This window comes from Schistocerca cancellata, chromosome 6 (assembly GCF_023864275.1).
Source record: "Schistocerca cancellata isolate TAMUIC-IGC-003103 chromosome 6, iqSchCanc2.1, whole genome shotgun sequence".
NCBI classification, from domain to species: domain Eukaryota; kingdom Metazoa; phylum Arthropoda; class Insecta; order Orthoptera; family Acrididae; genus Schistocerca; species Schistocerca cancellata.
This window is the reverse complement of record NC_064631.1, coordinates 346,550,469-346,571,857: the sequence shown is the minus strand read 5'-3', so window position 1 is coordinate 346,571,857 and position 21,389 is coordinate 346,550,469. Positions and strand designations below refer to the sequence as shown.

General features: G+C 39.5%; 1 protein-coding gene across 5 annotated transcripts in view; it reads right to left on the bottom strand.

Moving 5' to 3' along the window:
* LOC126190657 (cap-specific mRNA (nucleoside-2'-O-)-methyltransferase 2) overlaps positions 1–19,600 on the bottom strand; it is a 306,338-nt gene extending 286,738 nt beyond the window's left edge. For 2 of the 5 annotated variants that reach the window (XM_049931090.1, XM_049931089.1), the window contains exon 1: positions 19,411–19,599. Coding sequence is in view for 3 of the 5 variants with exons in the window: in XM_049931089.1 (XP_049787046.1) it covers positions 19,411–19,417 (7 nt within the window). In the remaining 2 variants the exon portion in view is untranslated. Of the gene's footprint in view, positions 1–18,634; positions 18,742–19,410 lie in introns of those variants that run through there. The other 3 variants (XM_049931092.1, XM_049931088.1, XM_049931091.1) reach the window with 3 other exon arrangements.
* Between the last annotated feature and the right edge of the window lie 1,789 nt (positions 19,601–21,389).

Genomic DNA, 21,389 nt, shown 5'->3' with positions numbered 1-21,389 from the left:
AAGACTAAAAGTAATAAGACCGAAAGTGGACTGATGCCACTGAAGATGTTGCAAGGGCCGACAATGAGTATATATGGTAGTGACAATGGCCATGTCAACCACGGAACTGGCTGTTTATGAATGGGGCTCATAGAGCATGGAACAGCAATGCCGGCAGCATACGTTATCTTATCAGACAGATCACGAACAACTGCATCAATACAACCTGGCAAAGAAGGCGTAATCACAACCTGGGAGACATATTGAGGACAATCAGCATGATGGAAAGCCCAGCAGCATAACATGGCTAGTGGGAGTGGGAGGGGAATGAGAGAATCAATGGGAAGTGGGCACTATCACAGAGGTCAAACCATCAATTGCAGAGAAAGTGCCATATGTGGCACTAAAATAAGTATAGGAACCGGTAATTAAAAAGCACAGGTCATTGTCTGCAAAAAAATTGTCACTTAGGAAGGCAAAGAGTATGTGATTTGCAAATAGAACAGCTATTTCACAGGATCAAATTAAAACCATATGGTCAGTTGTTAAGGAAGTGTCTGGTCAGCAGCACAAGGTCAATGATATAACGTCAATTCATAGTAAAAATATTTCTGTTACTGATAAGTCAGATATACGTACAGTATTTAACAATGACTTTCTGAGAATTGCTGGTGAATTAAATAAAAACTTAGTTTCTACAGGGATTCACATAATTCTCTTGCAAAATGCCTTTCCGAGACTGATGTCTGAAATACTCCTCTGTGATACTGACAAGAGGGAGATTGAGACAATAATTAAATCACTAAAGACTACAGACTCTCATGGATATGATGGAGTACCTAGCAGAATATTTAAGTACTGTGCTGCACATTTTAGCCCTGTACTTAGCTATATTTGTAATTTTTCGTTTAAGAATGGTCAGTTTCCTGAATGATTAAAGCACTCAGTAGTAAAGCCACTTCCCTAAGTCACTCCAGGCAAATGCCGGGATGGTTCCTCTGAAAGAGCACGGCCGACTTCCTTCCCCATCCTTCCCTAATCCAATGAGACCAATGACCTCGCTGTCTGGTCTCCTTCCCCAAACAACCCAACCCAAGTAAAGCCACTGCCGGCCGGTGTTGCCAAGCAGTTCTAGGCGCTTCAGTCTGGAACCACGTGATTGCTATGGTCGCAGGTTCGAATCCTGCCTCAGGCATGAATGTGTGTGATGTCCTTAGGTTGGTTAGGTTTAAGTAGCTCTAAGTTCTAGGGGACTGATGATCTCAGATGTTAAGTCCCATAGTGCTCAGAGCCAGTAAAGCCACTTTATAAAAAAGGGAGAAAGGGAAAAATGTAGATAATTTCAGATCTATTTCTTTACTATCAGTGTTTGCTCAAGTTATTAAAAATGCTTTGTATGTCAGGATAATTGATCATTCTATTTCACATAATTTGCTATCAAATGTACAGTTCGGTTTAAGAAGTGGTTTAACAACTGAAATTGCTATATTCTCTTTTCTTTGTCAGGTACTGGATGGATTACACAAAAGGTTTCGAACATTACGCATCTTTTTTTATTTAACTATGGCATTTTATTGTGTTGAACACAAAATATTGCTTCAGAAGTTGGACCATTACAGAATACAGGGAATAGCTCACAATTGGTCCACTTCATACTTTAACAACAGACAGCAAAAGGTAATTATCCACAGTGTTGAGAATGGCTATGATAGGAAGTCTGAGTGGGGCAGGGTCAAATTGGGGAGGGGGGTGGGGGGGGGGAGGGGAGGATGTACACCAGGGATCAGTACTGGGGCCACTCCTGTGTTCCTTTTTCATATAAATGGCATGCACTCTAGTGTAAAGGGTGATTCTAAAATATTTCCGTTTGTTGATGACACTAGCTTGGAAGTAAAGGACGTCGTTTGCAACATCGGCACTTTTTCAAATAGTGTAGTTCATGAGACAAGTTCATGGCTTGTAGAAAATAAATTAACACTAAATCACAGTAAGATTCACTTTTTACATTTTCTAACACACAATTCAACAAAACCCAACATTTTAATTTCACAGAATGGGCATATGATTAGTGAAACTGAACAGTTCAAATTTCTTGGTATTTAGATAGATAGTAAACTGCCATGGAAAGCCCATGTTCATGATCTTGTTTCAAGACTTAATGCTCCCATTTTTACTATTTGAAAAAAGTGGTCTACTTTGCTTATTTTCATTCATTTACGACATGCGGTATTATATTTTGGGGTAAATCTTCCCATATATATATTCTTTTCTGTCGTTTCTTGTAAACAACATCAGCTTATTCTCAAAAATTAGCAGCTTTGACTCACTTAATAATAGGCAGATATCCAATCTGAATTTGGATTGCACTTCCTTGACTCTTGCGCAGAAAGGTGTGCAGTACACTGCTGCATCCATTTTCAATAAGCTACCACAAGAATCCATAAATCTTAGCAGGTATTCACCTCACTTTCAAATCAAAGCTGAAGAGTTTTCTCATGGGTCAGTCCTTCTATTCTGCCTAGGACTTCCTTGAAAAATTAAGCCGATTCCTGTGTTATCTTGTTGATTGCGTTTACATAAACTTATGGCTCGCCTTTTTTTGGGTTCATACACATTTAATTTTGTGTGTTATTACTTTTATGTTGTAATTTCATGTACTGGCACATTCCTTGAAACTAGAGACCTGATCCTCAAATTGGTCCTATGGAACTAGATGCGTAAAATAAGAAAAGGAGCCCCTGACTAAACTATAAAGTACTGCCCCACAAAAGTGATGGATATTAAAATCTCCAAGGAGGAGGAAGTGGGGGGAAGGGGTGGCGGGGAGGGGGGGGTCTACTGAAGGAGGGCAGTTAAGGCAGCAGGTGTAGGTGGCCTATCAAGGGAGAGATAGAGATTGCAAATAGTGACAGCAGAGTCCAAGTGGACCCAGATGGCAACAGATTCCAATGTGGTACATACAGGGATACATGTACTAATAACATATGTACGGAACAATGTGCAAACACCACCAAAAGCCTTCAATTGGCTCACCTGGTTCTAAAAGAAAGCATGGGACCCATGCAGGGTTGTGAGTGAGCATCAGTAAAATGAGATTCCTGGAGAATGACAAGCTACCAAGTAACAAGAAATAAGTGATTGTAACTCCAGGAGGTGACAGTTCCATTAAGTAAGCACGGAACAGGGATCCAAATCTGAAGTGAACAGGTGGAGCCAATCATGCTATCTGGTCCACCCATCACCAACAAGGACTCAATGACATCCATATATAAGAGGTGGCACCCAGGTTGCAAGGAGAGAGATGGCACCTCCAGGGTCACCAGGGAGGGGGGGGGGGGGGGAGCAGTCTTGTCCTGAGATCTCCATAGGGTAGGGAGGGAGAGATCTGGAACTGAAAGAGAGTAGGCGATCTTGAGGTGCACAGACTGAGGGTCCCGCAGCCGAGTTGTGACACCAGGCCTCCATTCTGGGAGATGCTAGGGTGAGGTGTCCAGACACCAATCACTGGCAGGTACTGAAGAAGGGAAACACTTCTCCGGATGGGGAGAGGGAGTGGTACCCACAGGGGAGGGCATGGAAACAACAGGGGAGGGGGAAAGGAGAGTGGGCGAGACTGGGAAAAGAGGAAGGAGGGAGAACATTAGATGTTATCGACATAGGGTGAAGTCGGTCAAATTTCTGATGAGCCTCAGTGTAAGATAAACAATCAAGGGACTTTTTCTCCTTATAAACCAGGCAATCTGAAGAGTGTAGAGGTTGATGGTTGTAACAATTAACACACACGGGCAGCGGAACACAGGGGCTCATCTCATGAAGTGGGTGTCCACATTCACTGCATAGTGGGTACGCCATACCGCAGGAAGAAATGTGCCCGAAATGCAAGCATCAAAAACACCTTACGGGTGTGAGATGTACAGCTTCAGCCACACCAGTAATATATAAACTCGACATTCTCCAGGAGGGTATCTCCGTCAAATGCAAAAATAAAGGCACCTGTTTCAGCGTGAGCGTCCTTACAACCTATCTGAACACGCTGAACAAAACGAATGTCCCGTCATTCCAGATTGGGCTAGAGTTCCTCATCAATTTGAAGGATAAGGTCCTTATGAAAACTAACTCCCTGACCAATACTCAAAGACTGGCAAGGAGTAATGGACACCAGGATGTTGCTAAGGTGGTCACAAGCACGAAGGGCTCCAGACTGGGTGGCAGAAGAAGTTCTGATCAACAGCAGACCCGACTGCAGCTTAATGAGACTCCCTTTTGCCAAACTTGTCTTTTGATGTTTTCCGCAAAAAATAATGGCATGGTGGCAGGGTGTGTGTCCCCATCAGTCCTAGTGCACACCAGGTAGTGGGGAAAGTGAAAGTGTTTCACAGCAAGCTGGTGATCCTGGCCCTCCTGCCAGGGTGTAGCCAGGGAAGGGAAGGCCACAGTATCGTAAGAAGCAGCAGTAAATGATCCATTACCAAGTGAAGAGACAGTTGTAGAAGAGCGGACAGTTTTTTGGAGCTTAATGTGTTTCATCTGCAAAGCGTCCATCCTGATACCACACACTCCAATCAGGTGCTCTCCCCAAGGCCACCACAGCAAGGGCCATCTAGTGCAGCTACCATTGCCCAGAGTTGCAATGTTCCAGAATGACAAGCAACCACTCCTAGACATACATGGGGAGGTAACAGCTCAGGTAACAGAAGTGTTATCCTCGTGTTGTCAGGGGGCTCAACCAAACGGATGCATAACAACCCAACGACAAGGACTGGCTGCACAAGCTGGTGACCTACTGGGGAGGGAGGGGTTGGGAGGCGGGGGGAGGGGGGGTGGTCTATGGCAGGGAAGGAAGAGGGGAAGGAGAGGGGAGGGAGAGGGGTGAGGGGCAGGGGGTTTGGGGGCTCCGGCAGTGAAGGAACAGGGGATGTAGTAGGGGGGAAGAGGACTCCACACACTGTAGAGATGCTACGGAGTGAGTTCTTCCCCAAATGGTTAAAACTAGAGAGAGAAAATTCAGAAGTGGAGTTCAAACCCGAAAAGGGGACCAAAAATTCTACAAACACAGGATGAAAAGGAAAAGGCAAGGGACGAAAACTGGAAGGAACACAAAAAAGTCAGGTGGGTAGCCAGGTTGACATACGGAAAAACACCAAGACAGGGGAAGGATGCGAACAGGGAAAGGAATGAGGATAGGGAGGAAGGAGCACGAGGAAGGAAATGTAGCCTGGATGTATGCCATGCATGAACGCACAAAAAACCTGTGAGCCCCTTAGGGAGAAGTGGTACTCTGAGGTGAAGAGCTTGGCACTAGAGAGGAATTTGTGGCATCTACATTGAATCAGTCAATTACTTGTCACCATGCCTGGGAATGGGAAACATCCAACCCACAATCCTTCCTACTCCTAAAGTGGCATTTCATTGCTCACTCAATCCAAACACCATCCTAGTCCATCCTTACATCACAGCTACTCCCAGCCTCTTGCCACATGGGTCATACCACAGTGGAAACCCCACCACAAACAATCCCAGTCACATCCTATTAAGAGGCTGGGCCATCTGTGAAAGAAGTTGTGACATATATCAGCTCTGATGTAATTGCTGAACAGCATTCTACATGGGTATGATCACCAACCAACTATCAATCTGAATGAATGGCCACTGCCAAACTGTGGTCGAAGGTGACTACCCAGAGGCACAACCTGTTGCCGCACGCAACATCATCAAGTTCAATGGCATCATATCATTAAGTGATAAAATTTTTAAATATGATCTTATTGTTTCATTCCTTATTTTATCCCTTTTATCACAGACTCTTATATATCTCATTAACTTCATCTCTTCTGCTTGTATACGTGGTTTTTTTCTTTTTCTGTTTTTGTCCATTATTCGGAACCATATACAAGAGTAGGTACAGCCGTAACTTTGTGGAATCTCATTTGTGTTTCTTTCTTATTTCTCTTCACCAAGTTCTTTCAGCTGTACACAGTTAGTTTGATATTTATTAACCTTCTTCTCAATGTCTCTGTCATAGTTAAACCCAATATATATCACTTCCAAGATACCGTAACTGAAGTGGGATACTTGTTCTAATACTTTCTCATTTATTATTATTTTCGATCTGATTGGATTCTTTCCTTTGAAGCCAGTCTCTGTCTTATTTGCAGATATAGTTACATTGTAATATATTGTATTTTGGCTCAATCTAAATACTGCTCTTAGTTCATTATACCTCTGTTTTCTGTATAATTATCTGCTCATCAGAATATAATAGGGTATTGGATGGCAAGTAAGATCCAATTTTAATTCCTAAGTGTATTTCATCTTTCCACTTCATAACTAGGTCATCACTATATGAATTAAAGTGGGTGATAGAATGCACCCTTGTTGAACACCTTGATTTACTAAAATTTCATCTGACATTTCCAAATCTGAACTTATAACTACTTCTTTATTTTTGTGTAAACTCTTTATGGTATTAATAAGATGTTTGGAAAACCTTTTATTTCCAATATTTTCCACAAAAGGGGTCTTTTTACCTTATCAAAGGCTTTCTCATAATCAACAAATGTTAAATTCATTTGTAAGGCAAATTCCCAACATTTTCCAATAATTCGTCTTCTTATAAATATATTGTCATTACATGACCATCCTCCTTTCTAAGCCCTGATTGTTCTGCTGAGATCATTGCATCAGAGAGAGACTGTAGCCTTTGATTAAGAATTTTCCCAAAAATTTTATAACCTGCATTTAGTTAACTTGTTCCTCTATAATTTCCTGTGTCTTTCCTATTGTCTTTTCTAATAGAGAAATAACTTTAGCTGTGTTCCATTCTTCAGGTACAGAACAGTTCTCCAAACACACATTTTTAAAAATGGAGGAAGCAGAAGTCTAGAATGGTTCTTCCATATCTGATTAATTCGGCATTAATGCCTTCTAGGCCAGTAGCTTTTCTATTTTTTGTTACATTTAAAGCTGCTTTTGATTCTTTTATGTCTATTTTATCTACAGAGTTACTATCAGTTTTTATAGAATAACTTCCTTCACTATCCTCATCATACCATATATTTCTGTGATGGTGTATCCACTGATATTCTGTCATTATATTGATGTTTCTCTGTTTTACTCATATGCTTCATAAGTTTAAAGGCTATATTCTTTCTTCCATGAACGTCATGTTCAACATTAGCTATGAATCTTTCCCACTATTCTCTATGGTATCTTTTTATTAAATTCTTTGTTTTATTTCTTTTCTGTTTATATATTTCCCAGGTTTCATTTGTTCTTGTTTGTAAACAGGTGTTTTAAACATTTTGTTTTTCTTTAATATTGTTAGCTATTTCTATGTTCAATGTTTTCAGACCCCTTTTCCAGTTTGATACTTTACTTTTCCCTTGTGCCTCATTAGCTATTTTCAGCAATACTGTGTAAGTCTTTGTTGATACAAGTTCCTTATGCTTTCTTCCTGTGCAAGATGAACTTTATATTTCAAGTTTTAGCTTTGCATTTTCTTTACATTTGTTTGTTTCCTCCATCTTGCCCACATTTCAATCTTTAAAGTAACTAGAAAGTGAGAAAAGCCTATATTATTTCCTCAAAACACGAGTCTCTCGAATATGAGAGACTACTTTTTAATAGCTATTACACAGTCAATTACTGAGTGTGAACATTGAGTGTTTCAGATACATTTATTTATATGTCTTTCTTTCTGAAGAAGGTATTTGTAATTTTTATCTGACAAAATGTAGTAAAATCTCTTAATGTCTTGCATTTTCATTTAAAGTTATTTCATAAAATGTGCCTACTGTATCTACTATAGTACTTTTGCAATTCTTGCATGTAAGTCTCCCAATATTTAAAATTATTAGTTTTATTATATTTATTTACTTGCTTTTGCAGCTCTTCATAAAATATTTCAGAATCTTCGTACTTTTCTTCTTCAGGTGCATATACTCCTACAACATACAAATGTCCTCTATCAATTCTGAATCTAACAATTACTATCCTTTCATATATGTAGTCATAAAAATTTATTTTTCTTTTCCAGTTTTCATATGTAAGAATGCCTACTGCACTCATTGCTTGTTTTGTTTGTTCAATTTCACTGTATATTAATGTATAATTATTTAGCACTACTCATGATGTATCAAGGACGGCGAGTCACATATAGGCAAAACAGTAAGACTGTTAGGCAAGTCAGCTTTCAGCTAAAAGGCCTCCTTCCAAATTACGTAAGATACACACATAAACACAACACACATACAAGACCACTGTCTCTGGTTGTCGAGAGAGTGAGTGTGTGTGTGTGTGTGTGTGTGTGTGTGTGTGTGTGTGTGTGTGTGTGTAAAAGAGTAGCTCTCCATCCTTTTCATAATACTGTCATTACTCCATCCTGGATTTTCCATTCTTTGATTTTGTATAATTATTTAAAATCCTTTGTTCCTCTCTGTTTCTTCTTTGTTTCTGTTATTACAGCAATGTTTATATTTCTTTGTTTGAAGTTTTCTGTAAGCTCTAATTCCTCTGTTTTAAAACCTGTCATATTCCAAGTACCTAACACCAAGTCATTTTTGTTTATCACAGCCTTGTCATTGACTTTGAGAAATATCCATCTTATTCCTTGGAGACATGAGTTAAGGTTGTTATTTCAGCTGCTCGAGGAGTAATGAATGTGTATCAAACATTTGAACAGTAATTATCAGCACCTGATCTGCAGTGGACAGACCCCAGCCTCTGCGAGTTGGTTGTTCAGATCACCGGTCCACAAACAGCACCTGTGGCAACATAATTCCCACAATGGTGTATCAGGTCTAGCATCCACTATGCTGAAGGCAATGTCGAGACATATGCCAGACTCTCCTAACCAAAACGGGACAGGATAAGAGCATTGTTAAGCTGCGAAAGTCTGCACTTTAGCTGCTGTTTACTGAGGCAGCGAAGAGTGCTGAGGTGTGACCAGTAAGTTCACTTAAGTTGATGAAGATGTGGAAGCCGCATCAACCAAGCATTGATGAGCAGTCTACCAAAGCAATATGACCCCACCACATCACGCAATTGGTCATCGAGATAGTGTTTCAGTTGATTATGATGACAACAGTAGTGGACATTTCTTGGCGGCTGAACACCAGAAGTTATGGGTGAGGGCCAAGGGCTGCACCTTCTGTGCACCCTGCGGTTGACGTTCAGCAACTCTCTCAGTGGAGGAGCAATAGTAAACTCAGTAGTCTTCAGCATACAGGAAGGGTGACACTGAAGACTCCACAAGAACAGTTACACCATTAATAGCCACTAGAAAAATGGGCACACTCAACACAGAGTTCCAGGGGGTACTATGGGAAGCACCTACTTAAACACACGAAGTACAGTGTGACAATAAGTTCTGGACAATAACTGGAGGGCCAGCACTGGAGACCCCACACACCTAGGGTAATGGTAATGCGATGACACCATGTGGTGTCATAAGCCTGTTGCAAGTGGAAGAAAACAGTGACAAGGTGTTGAGGCGGGGCAAAAGCTGATGGATGGCAGACCAAATTATCAGCAGAAGAATGGCCTCGGCATAAACTGTCCTACAATGGAGCCAAAAGACCCCAATACAGGTACTGGCTCATCATATGTTTGAGCAACTCGTAGAGAACATTAGTGAGAGTGATTGGGACACAGTTCTCATCTCAAGGGCTGTTTACCTGGTTTCAGTACCAGAACAATCACGCTTTCTCACCACAGAATAGGAACTCATCCTCACTCCAGATACAGCTGAAAATGGCAAGGACGTGACATTGGGAATCCACTGATAGGTGTTTGAGCATTTGGCTGTGGATGCAGTCTGGCCCCGGAGCCGTGTCTCGGCGAAGGGGTAGAGCACTTAGAAATTCCCACATGCTAAACAGAGCATTATATGACGACAGGTGAAGTGTAGCGAAAGGTAAGTGAACTAGTTCCATCCACTGCTTGAGGACGTTAAATGCATGCTCACAGTTCTCAGACACAGAGGCCCGAGCATGACGCAAAGCAAAATGTACAGCGACAATATCTGGGTCAACATAGACAACAGCATTCATTGTGAGGAACAGGTGTCCACACGTGCTAAACAGAGCATTATATGACGACAGGTGAAGTGAAGCGAAAGGTAAGTGAACTAGTTCCATCCACTGCTTGAGGACGTTAAATGCAGGCTCACAGTTCTCAGACACAGAGGCCCGAGCATGACACAAAGCAAAATGTACAGCGACAATATCTGGGTCAACATAGACAACAGCATTCATTGTGAGGAACAGGTGTCCATAGACATGACAAAACTTTGCCCGAACCTATGAAGGAGGGGTATACAATGAAATGGTAGTAACACACAATTTCCAGCAGTCTTCTTCCTGTCATTTTATTTGGTGGTGACCCAAGCACAGAGCTGTTTAAAAGCAATGAGGTTCTCCATTGTTGGATGTCACTTATGGCATTTAAGAGTTCTCTGCAATCTCTACTGGCCACAGCAGTTTCAGAAATTCACCAACATACATTATTCTGATGGGAGTTCCCTAGGAATAGAAGATCCCTAGGTCTATTGCCGATAGAATGACTGCTCACAAGAACAGCCACAGTCTTACCAAGTGACACGTCTGCAGCAGATAGAGTCACTCCACTCGATACTCTGTCACAGTTCAAATAACTCTGATAGCCATGGAAGGGGTGGGGTGGGGGAGTGGCAGGTTGGAGTTTGCAATACTGAGAAGTAGGAAAACGAACAACAGACGTCGTAACTTGTCCAGGTGGTAGAAAAAACCACTGCAGTTCCACTGGAGGATCACACCATTTGTATCCCGTGTGGGCATAAAGGGACCGACAAGGAAGGTCTTACCCCGGGTTGCCTGCTGCCACTGCTTATGAGGATACAGCATGAATACTTATCAGTTCCAATGCATGTTGTGCGTGAGTGGGGGGAGGGGGATCTGACGCCCCATGGCTTTTCGATATAGGATTGGAATTTGTAGTGTCTGGTGGGCTGGGGACTGCCGGAACCTCCTTTGTCTTTGAAGTAAACTCCTGTGACCAGCAACCTGTGGCTCCTTCAGTCATTGGCTGTTACCCAGTTGCAGATCAGCAGAATCCTGGGAAAGAAGCATCCCGAGGGACTTGTTCCTGGTGAGAGAGATGCGGGAGAAGGGCGCTGCTTCTCAAGCTGGGCGTTAGAGATCAGTGGGCCTTGTGGATGGGAAGTCAACACTCCTAAAGTGGGTGTGGGGGGAAAAGTAGGGGGAGGGTCCCAACAACCATGGGAGGAGGTGTAGTTGAGGGGACAGAAAGGTCTAATATGAACGGCATTTCTCCTGTACATGAAGCACCACATGGGAGAGGGAACACATGGTTTCACATCACACTGACACTTTATCTCTTTGATCTTTTCAGGAAACAAGCAACCCTATTTCAGTTTGGTCCTACAGGACACTGAGGAAAAAAATGTACACCCCATTGCTGCAAATTCGCATGTAACTTGTCATCAATTTGAAAAATGAGGTCGCAGTGGGAGATGACTTCCTGTACCATACTGAGACTGTTATTTGGGGTGATAATTACAAGAATGTCACCAAGGCTTTTACAGGCAAGCAGCACCCACAACTGAGCATTTGATGTCCTTTTAATCAGAACTGAATCACTTTTCATTTCCGAAATCACTGCTACTTTCCCAAATCAGCCCTCAAGGTTCTTAACAATGAATAATGGCTATGCTGCTGAAAAGGAATCCCCATTGGTCCTAGAGAAAACTAAGTATTGTGGAAAGCATCGCCCCTGCCCCAGTCTCTTAATCTTATGGTCCTCCCATGGCGTAGCCACCAGGGAAGGAAACACGGTGAGGTCATCTCTCTCTGCATTTTAATAATCATTTCCTTCAGAAGATACCGCTGGGATTACATGGCCTCACCAGCACATCCCATCCATCGTCCACACTTCAAAACTCCTGTCTCCCATTGCTCACTAATCCAGCACAACTCCTCACCACAATCGATCTGGAATTCCCGCACTTAATCAATTCAGTGAGTTGTTATCTTTATTATTTAAATTATGTAAATTACTTGTTTATTTTAATCATGGAGTGTTGTTAGCAAATAGTCACCGACCTTTGGTTCATTTATCACGGCTTATATGCAATCACTTTACCTCCATTCTTTCAGACTGTTTGCTGTAAACTCCATCATGATGGAGAGAGTTAAAACTTGTCATTCTGTAAACGACAAGAGCAACTGTTAGTTGAAATAAACTGTGATTAGCTTGTTCATTGTTCTAACAAAAATTTGATGTAATGTGCCATGCCATGCAACACTTAAGTCTGTCTGCAATTATTTAGAATAAATCTAAGCCATAATCTCTGCTCTAAAACCACTCATAGACAAAGCACTATACACATATTAAATGCTGCATGTGCCCAGCATGGACACTGAAGTTCATCTACAAAGTAATTAAAACCTCGTTGAAGAGAGCAAGTGGTGACTAAGAAATAAATATCAACCATGATGACAGTGCCTTATTACTAAAAATGTCACACTTGCTTGATTAATATGTTATAAAACAGCCATGTTATCCTGGGCTGTAATTCATCCCTTGAAAGTAACAACAGTAACCTACTCATTTCAGTCACACCTAAACGTTTAATTAAGAAAGCAAATAGTCATACACCTCAGCTCCCTTAATAAACATGATCCGCTGAAAACAAAGGTGGTCCATCAGACTTATGTTTCTCAAATCACCTGCTCATACCACAAGGACTCTGCACTGTCGTAACTGCAACTAATATTCTTTTTGTAGTGAGCAAAGATTTGGGCACTGCCCCAAATGCAGTAGTTGAATCTGTACTGCTTGCATCAGACGATGTCTGGGGAGAAAAGTTATTCAATCACAGACTTAGTTTTGGTTTCATTTTTGTTCTACTGCTTCTACAGTATTTTGTCAATCATATTCACTTCGGACTGGCTAATCTTCAACAGTATACTTTCATGAATGTGTCTCAGTGTAAGCAGTAAATTTCAAAACAAAAAGAATGTGCTATTTTAATGCCCTATTCACAACAAATCCCTTAGATAATAACATACTGATTTGGGCCCCCTACAGCCAGGTGTTTGGCGCCTGTACTAAAGCCTCTTATGTTGCGAGTACTGTTGAAAGTGGTAAAACAATAAAACATTTAACAAGAACTAAAAGATAACAATCCATTAATAACCATGTGCATGAACACACTAGAATTTGCTTCTGCCTTTTCATCCAAACAGAAAATGCACTAAGTTAAAATGTGGCATCCAGTGATTCTTACACCGCAGGCTTCACAGACTTGGTTGAGGGAGTCTTCTGCTGGAATGTGAGTGTTAACAATCAGAGGTGGGTCAGAATGACTTCATCCCATCAGAATCACAGGTATGAGGTATGTCATGGCAGGATAGTTGATTACACAAACTGAAGCTTACTTCCTACTGCCACCCACATCTACACCCTAAGTTGCATAGTTCTCTGACTCGATAGTGAAATGACACCCCATAGGCCCTATGGCAATGTCACATTGTCACATTTTTTTTCTGTAGACCTGTTTACCTGCTTTGTCTTTTTCCTGTATCTCAACACGTCCTGGTACACAACAGAGTTATACATACTTCTGCTATAAAAAGTAGGCATTTTGTATGCTGGGTTCATCTGCTGCAACGTTTGTACATCACTAAGGGAATATGAGCAGGTAAGAAACTTTTTCCTTCTTATGACACTTCAACTGTCCATTGCTTTCAGGATCACATGTAGTTCTGCACTAAATTAAGTGTAAGACATGGCTGGAAAGATGACTGAATAGCCAAGAGAGTCCTCTCATTTTTGATCCATAGGTGTATACTATATTAATATTTTGCTACATATCAGATTTACTGAAAGCATTTACCTTGTGCCATGTATTAATATTTTCAAACATTGCATTAGCTACCTTTTCAGTAAGAAGACTGCTGCTGCTTTTTATTCATACAGATGTATCATCTGCCAGAATGACAAAATTTGCATTTTCTGATAAGGCTAGTGGAAAATCATTTTTTTATTTCAGAAAACACTGAGGTCACAAACTAGGACCCTATAGTGTCTGGTTCCAAATGCCTAAGGCTATTTGGTCCACACTGCTTTCTTCCATGCTGGTAATGTAGAAACCATGAACTTTTTGTATCTGCTGTTCCATGATTTTGTTAACTTTTGGACAAGGACATCAAGATTCACCAACAAATCCTTAGCTAAGTCACAAAATATTCCCAATGGGAATAATTTCTTATTTATTGGTATCAGCATATCATTTGTCAACACAAATGTAGCATGTTCAATTGACTATCCTTTTTGCAATATAAACTGTTTGCCACTGGGTATTTTGTTGTGTAATAAGTGTCTATAAAAGTGTGTTCTACATGATCTTTCAAATATATTGGCAATTATGAGACATGTCAGTAAATTTATAATATTATTTTATCTGCTTTTTGTGTAGTGGCTTGACAGCAAAATATTTAGGGCTAGCTGGAGAAATACCACTATGAAAAGATTTATTACATAAGTAAGTTAATATAGTGCGAAGTTCACCCAAACATCATTTGATTATTTTACTACCGATATCGTAACTGAACTTTTAGTCACCAGTTCTTGACTTCAGTTAAAGAGTGTGGATGTACACATGTATATACAAATGCAAATGCATGCAATAATTATTTCAAAGCACCATGTGATACTACTATAAGACTTTTCCTTCAACAAGTCCCATCACACAGTCCCAAACATGAAGTAAGCTGTTAGGGATTGGAAATGAAAGCACATTTCAAGTAACTTGAGAAATGTTCATTCTTTTCTCATAAAGTATAATTGATGAGTCTCCTGAGTACATAATCACAGTTCTCGTGAGTGGTATGCTGAAAGTGACTCCTTACCCAACGTGGCCACATGATACAATCACGAACAGAAGTTTTGGTGTCATAAAATACACAAGGAATAAATCACATCCTTTTGCTGGAAAAAGAAGGATAATTAAGGTTTGACGTACTGTTGGCAGCAAGGTCATTAAGAAGGAACACCAGCTCAGATTGCAAAGGAAAAGTCATGTCCTCTTTAAAGGAACTACACCAACATTTGCCTTAAGTGATTCAGGGAAACAAAGAAAAACGTAAATTGATGTGGGTGTCTGGAGGGAGGGAGGGATGGGGCAGTAGAAGGGAGGGTTTGGGGGGGGGGGGGGGGCAGGGACTTCAAATGCTGCCATTATGTGAGTCCAGTGTCATACCACTGTGCTACCTCACTCATTTTGTTAGTGTCTAGTGCTTCAACTTATCTGAATAGAAAGGTTTGTACAGCTGTGTGACTGCAAAGACCATACAGTTCAGTGTCAGTGATCATTGAAGCAAAAGTCCAAGACTCAATCCCTGGTAATTATGTTGAATTTTTCTGCCTTGGGAAACTAGAATGGGATCCAATAAATGTTTTAAGCTAAATGAAAAGTGTTACAAAAATAAGGCCATAAATCAAAAGGCATCTCCTGACCATGTCATACATAATTTGTTTTCTAACACCAATTTTAGTCCCCACTGATAGCTACCAAGAGGAAGCCATGGAGCCCTTGAGTACATCCCATGAAGTTAACTGCAATGTTGTAGTGAACTTAATTATTCTTTAATATACAGAAAAACTTTAGAAAGTAAATAAACTTTACATGAGCTATGTTTCTAGTGCAAAGTACATACTGTTTATCTACTTACTGACAAAGCAGTTATAAGTGTGAACACAAGGTAAAGAATTAAGGGAAGTTGAAACATCAGATAATTCTACAGGACAGCAACTTACGCCTTTACACACTGAAAAGAATCTATTACTATTAAAAATGATCCAAACTGGGAATGGTCACCACTCCCTTATTTAGATAAGTAAACTGTTCATTTTCTGAACATACTAGGATGGTGTAACTAAAAATGAGGTCATTTGAAGCAACCCAAACCCTACAGAACATTTCCAAGACAACCTGAAGTTGTAATTTGCATATCTGCTTGAAACAGTGCAGCACTATTCACTTTCTCTTGAAGTGTGTTGTTATATTCCTCAGAATGTCAACTTTTCTTTCAGGCTCTTAAGTGAGGGTAGTGTGAAATAAAAGAGCAGCCAACTAGAACTGAAAAACATCAATGCCTGAACACTTTAAACTCGTGGCCTTTGGTAAATTTACAATGATTTTGCACAGGTTAATAACACAGAGAATTTCACTGATTAATAACAAAAGCAGTATGTAACAGCTGGTCTCTGGTAACGTATTCCTCGAGTTGGTCAGTGTCTCTGAAGGTTCCATATGACAGGATCTACAGAGCAACTTATCATCCCCCAAAGTAGTGTATTCTCTACCACAATAAGTGATATATTTCTAAGTTCAAAGGAGGCAGAACTGAGCTTTTTGGTGGTGCCACTTGGTTTATTACCCACCTGGAAACCTATGAATTTCATGTCCCCACTTCTACCTCTCACAGATTTAAGTATTTTGGTTTCTTTGGAATTTCATACCTGTTTGTGTCTGCCAGTTGTAAGCCTGTCCAATTATTCCCCAGCCTGTGACTCATACAGATGTGTTTGGAGTCTTCATCGGTGTACTAATGTAATAAGCATAAATCATGTATGGATTGTGTAACAGTACATTTCTGCTAATAATGTAAAAAATAGCATTCACAGCAAAAGAGACATCCACTCTTATAATATACGTAAAATCTTCACTCCTTGAAGCAGCAAAACAAATTTGAAGTTTCTTGATGATTATTACAACCAAAGAAAATTTTAACTGTGTACATTAACTATCAATTTACACTGTTCATTAACTATCAATTTACAATGTTCATTTACACATTTACTGTTTTAAATTTAATACAAGTAACTGTAAAGTTACAAAAAGCACTATTTCTGTGCCTCCGAATTGATGAAATGGTTTGAGGTATCTTGTGAGTATAAATTTCTATAAATTATTTGAACTTTTTCTCTGGCGCAATTGTATAGTACTTTATCATATTTTTCTGCATAAATTCAGAGATATATATATATTTATAAAAGGAAACATTCCACGTGGGAAAAAATATATCTAAAAACAAAGATGATTTGACTTACCAAACGAAAGTGCTGGCATGTCGATAGACACACAAACAAACACAAACATATAAACAAAATTCTAGCTTTCGCAACCAACGGTTGCCTCGTCAGGAAAGAGGGAAAGACGAAAGGATTTGGGTTTTAAGGGAGAGGGTAAGGAGTCATTCCAATCCCGGGAGCAGAAAGACTTACCTTAGGGGGAAAAAAGGACAGGTATACACTCGCGCACACACACACACACACACATATCCATCCACACATATACAGACACAAGCAGACATATCATATATGTGACCACTATTTCTGATAATTTTAAGTGGGAGATTTCATCCTCTTTAAAAAAAAAAGTGGGAGGAAGAGAGAAAGAAAAAAAGGCTTATTTTCATCACAAAAGTTCTATCAGTTTAGTGTCCTGGACAAAGAACATTTGAACTAGGCCTACCGAAAAGATGAGAAAGTTCATCGACCTTTTAAAGTAATGACATGAATATCAAAAATTTTCACACAGCAATGATTCCACTTTTTTCCCCAAAAAGAATGAAATAGTTAATTAGCAACTAAATGAAGAAAACTCGCTTCTTGCTCCAACTATGTGGAGGACTATTACGAAAATTTCAAAACGTTGCAGAAATATTTTAAAGTGCCCTATAGTCAAAACTCTCACAGATACAATACATAGTAAGTTGTATTCCTATCATTAACAAACTAAAATTGGTAATTTGCTATCAGGATTACATTACAGAAATGAAACATTTGAAAAAGAAATACATGCAACTTTGGAAGAAGCAAATTACACAGAAATTCCTTGACTACTAAAAAGGGATTCAACCTTGGTGTGAGCATATCAATTTAGAATTGGACTTGGAATAGGTTGAACACAAACACCAGAGTCAACGGCATCACATCTGTGAACTAAGGTGGCATACATAGAGAAAATATACAAGAAGAACAGAGATGTGTAAAAGTTGTACAAGTAAGAGCAAAATTTTCCCACTGCTCCTCTGTTCAAAACATTCATACAATGTCAGATTAATGCTCCTCGCAGATAATAATGCCAATCATATGCCAGTTTGTAACATTTTGCAACTGCTTCAGAAATACATTTATACATCAGAGAAATTACATGGTTATAGGCCTACCGAACTCAACTTGTTGATTATCTTTTCTTTTCATTAAATTCTCCAGTTGTGGGACTTTCACCATATGTTGTGTATATCTACTGCCCCTACTCCCCCCCCCCCCCCCCAAAACACGCACACACAATAAGAAAGAAATTAATATTTAATATCACACAAGCAGACTATTACTATAATCTAATCAACAGACAGAAGTTTCAAAATTAATTATTTCATTCATTTTGCATCCCTCCTCTGCATACCTATACTGTTACCAACAGTCATGATGCACTTCCCACATGTTATAATTTGCTTGGCAGATGCTAAACAACATGGTATCCCACTTGATTGTGAATATATGCCTGTATACACACAATTTTCACAAGCAGCAAAACTCTCATATGAAATGAAATATACTCATATACGAAACAAACCAAACAACATACCTGTTCTTATCATCTACTAGGGTAAACAACTACTCTCTCTCCATCCAGCTATAACTAATAGTTCTGTGAAAAATAATGAGCTGATAAATTCCGAAGCAAGGCTGCACCTGAATAATAATGTAAACAAACAGTTTTAAATGCAATGCCACAGTATTTTTATCGACATGAATTGGTGATCACTAATCAGAATCAATATGGATAACGTATACCAGTTCAGTATACAACTACACATCTAAACGAAAAAAAAAATCTATAAAACAGGACATTATTGGACGTTTTCCAAGTTCGTGGTCAGAAAGAATCAAAACGCCATAGACACTTGTTTGTTTTATTTACTACAAATAAGTTATCTATTTATCTTACACAACGCCATGAGATTAAACCACCATCTCAACAGCACAGAACTATTTCTCTGTAATATGAACTTTACACATCACACTGGTGTAACCTCACCTGTCTTCATCGGCACAAGATTACTTTATGATAAAACTGAATAACACAAATCTCTTCAGTGCTGCAGTATAAATTCCAATAAAACTTACACTAAGCCACTAATTTGACCGCAAACGTATATAGATCACAACTCGACGCATAAAACCAAAGGAAAGCGCCATTTGTCTGTCTTGTTTAGTGATTATTGAGTACGTATGAATTATATACTTCTTGCATGGAAATAAATATCCGCAGCATCAAAACTGACATTTCATATTATACGCACAAATTTGCTTGTGAAGTTAGCCCCTCCCAATTCGATAGTAATGTAAACTGCCGGTTACCTGTCATATCTTGTTCTTGCCGATTGCACTGTAAATATCCGTAGTTATCGCACGAGGGAATACTACAAAAATCTACTACATGTAAAAATCGAACTGTCACTAAAAGAAGCTACTCTTTTACGAACAAAATCCCTGGTATCATATGTTCACGGTGACACTTGAAATGGGGGAAAAACATATCAAAGATAACATTGTACACATGTCAAACAACGCTGTAAAACAACGATGCACATTTTGAATAAAAGAATCACTCTTATTGTTAGAAGCATATAAGACACTTCTCCGACATTGCGTTGGTGTTATTCTACAGAACATCTGAAAGGTCTTTTTACATTTTTACTATTCTTTCCCAAGTAGGAACCGAAATAAAGCTAAGTCACCAGTATGTGACTAGCCAATCAGAATCAAACAACGATTCTGAAACTGTAATGCCAACTACCAATGTCTACCAACTGTAAACGTGATTAAAGTTGAGTGTAAGCCGTTTCCATATAGGACTATTTGATAATTTATGTGTTAAAAATGAGACAATTGGAAAGAACATACATTCATAGAGTTTAGGAAGAACCACAGAAAACTCTGCAAAAACTACGTCGAAATATCTTGGCAACTATAAAAAATGCATACACACACGTAACAAAAGTGTCGCCACAATTATTAGCATACTACAGATGAATACGTGAAGTCACAGTTTCAGTGGAGCAACTCAAGAGACGCAACTTCAGTTATACCACAAAAAGTTGAAATTGGTTGCGCTTATACTTTGTTACGCCATTTTCCTAGCAGAGATGAAGTATTGTACTGATTTAACAGCAAAGTCGAATGTTAAGAAACAAAAGAATGTAGGACAGAGAAAACAGATATTAGACATATAGCAAGTATATTCATATTTCGAACATAATGTTAACTATATCACGTCTTTGAGACCTAGTTTCTATTCTTCTGTTGACCTATATAGGTCAGCTGAAGTTTGGGAGACAAATTTTATGTATGTCCTCTTTTTCGCCTTCACGTAGCTCAACTGAGGTCAGGATAGAAACATTACGTACGTCGAATTTTTCGTTTTCGTAGCATTAGTATCTTATTCTGAAGTATAGGATACAAATTGTACGTGTGCATGCATTTCAGCCTTCGCTATTTCTAGTACCAACATCAGAACAGAATGCTATTAATACTGGAAACGAAAAAAGCAACACCTCGAAAATCTGCTGTACTACATTCGATTTCAGTATGTTTTCATTTTATTACTGAAAAATGTAAAAACAGTGGTCGGTTGGCGCACTTTCGCAGTTTCTAGAACTACAAGAAAAAAACCTATATTTTATTTATTCGTCAGTGTGTGTGTGTGTGTGTGTGTGTGTGTGTGTGTGTGTGTGTGTTGTGAGCGCGCGCTCACACACGATGTTTGTAAGCCAATGATGTATCCCACATCCTTGAAAGATTTATGTGTGAATAAACAAATACAATTAATATGTAACCAAAAAAGCATTTGATATAAGGTCCCTGATTTGTGAGACCAAGCACTTGCAGCGGCCGAGCTCCAGTTTTTCTCACAGGGTAATGTAGTGCAATGTCGAGATGTGTCGTGTATACGCCAGTGATCTCGGTGCACGCGAATGATTAAGTATCATTACGGCTTAGTTGTCAATCGGCTTACTGTGTCAGTCGCCAGGGGCGCTGTTGTCGATGGTGAATTATTCCGCGCCGTTAGAGAGTTTTATGATTTTTGTATGTGTTGTTATGTTGTTCTTGTCTTAGCGACAAAAATAGTTTTTTAATTCAAATACATTTTATCTGATTGTGTATCGTCAAACCATGAGCATGCCATTTCTTTGTAGAGAGATATGATTCCATCAGTTTCATGACTTCTAGTGCGCTTCCTCCCATTCTGGCCGACAACCCGGCACTACAGTCCGCACTAGTGGAAGCCAGTTTCCTCTATGCCGATATTATGGCAGACTCCACTAAATTCGCTGGCG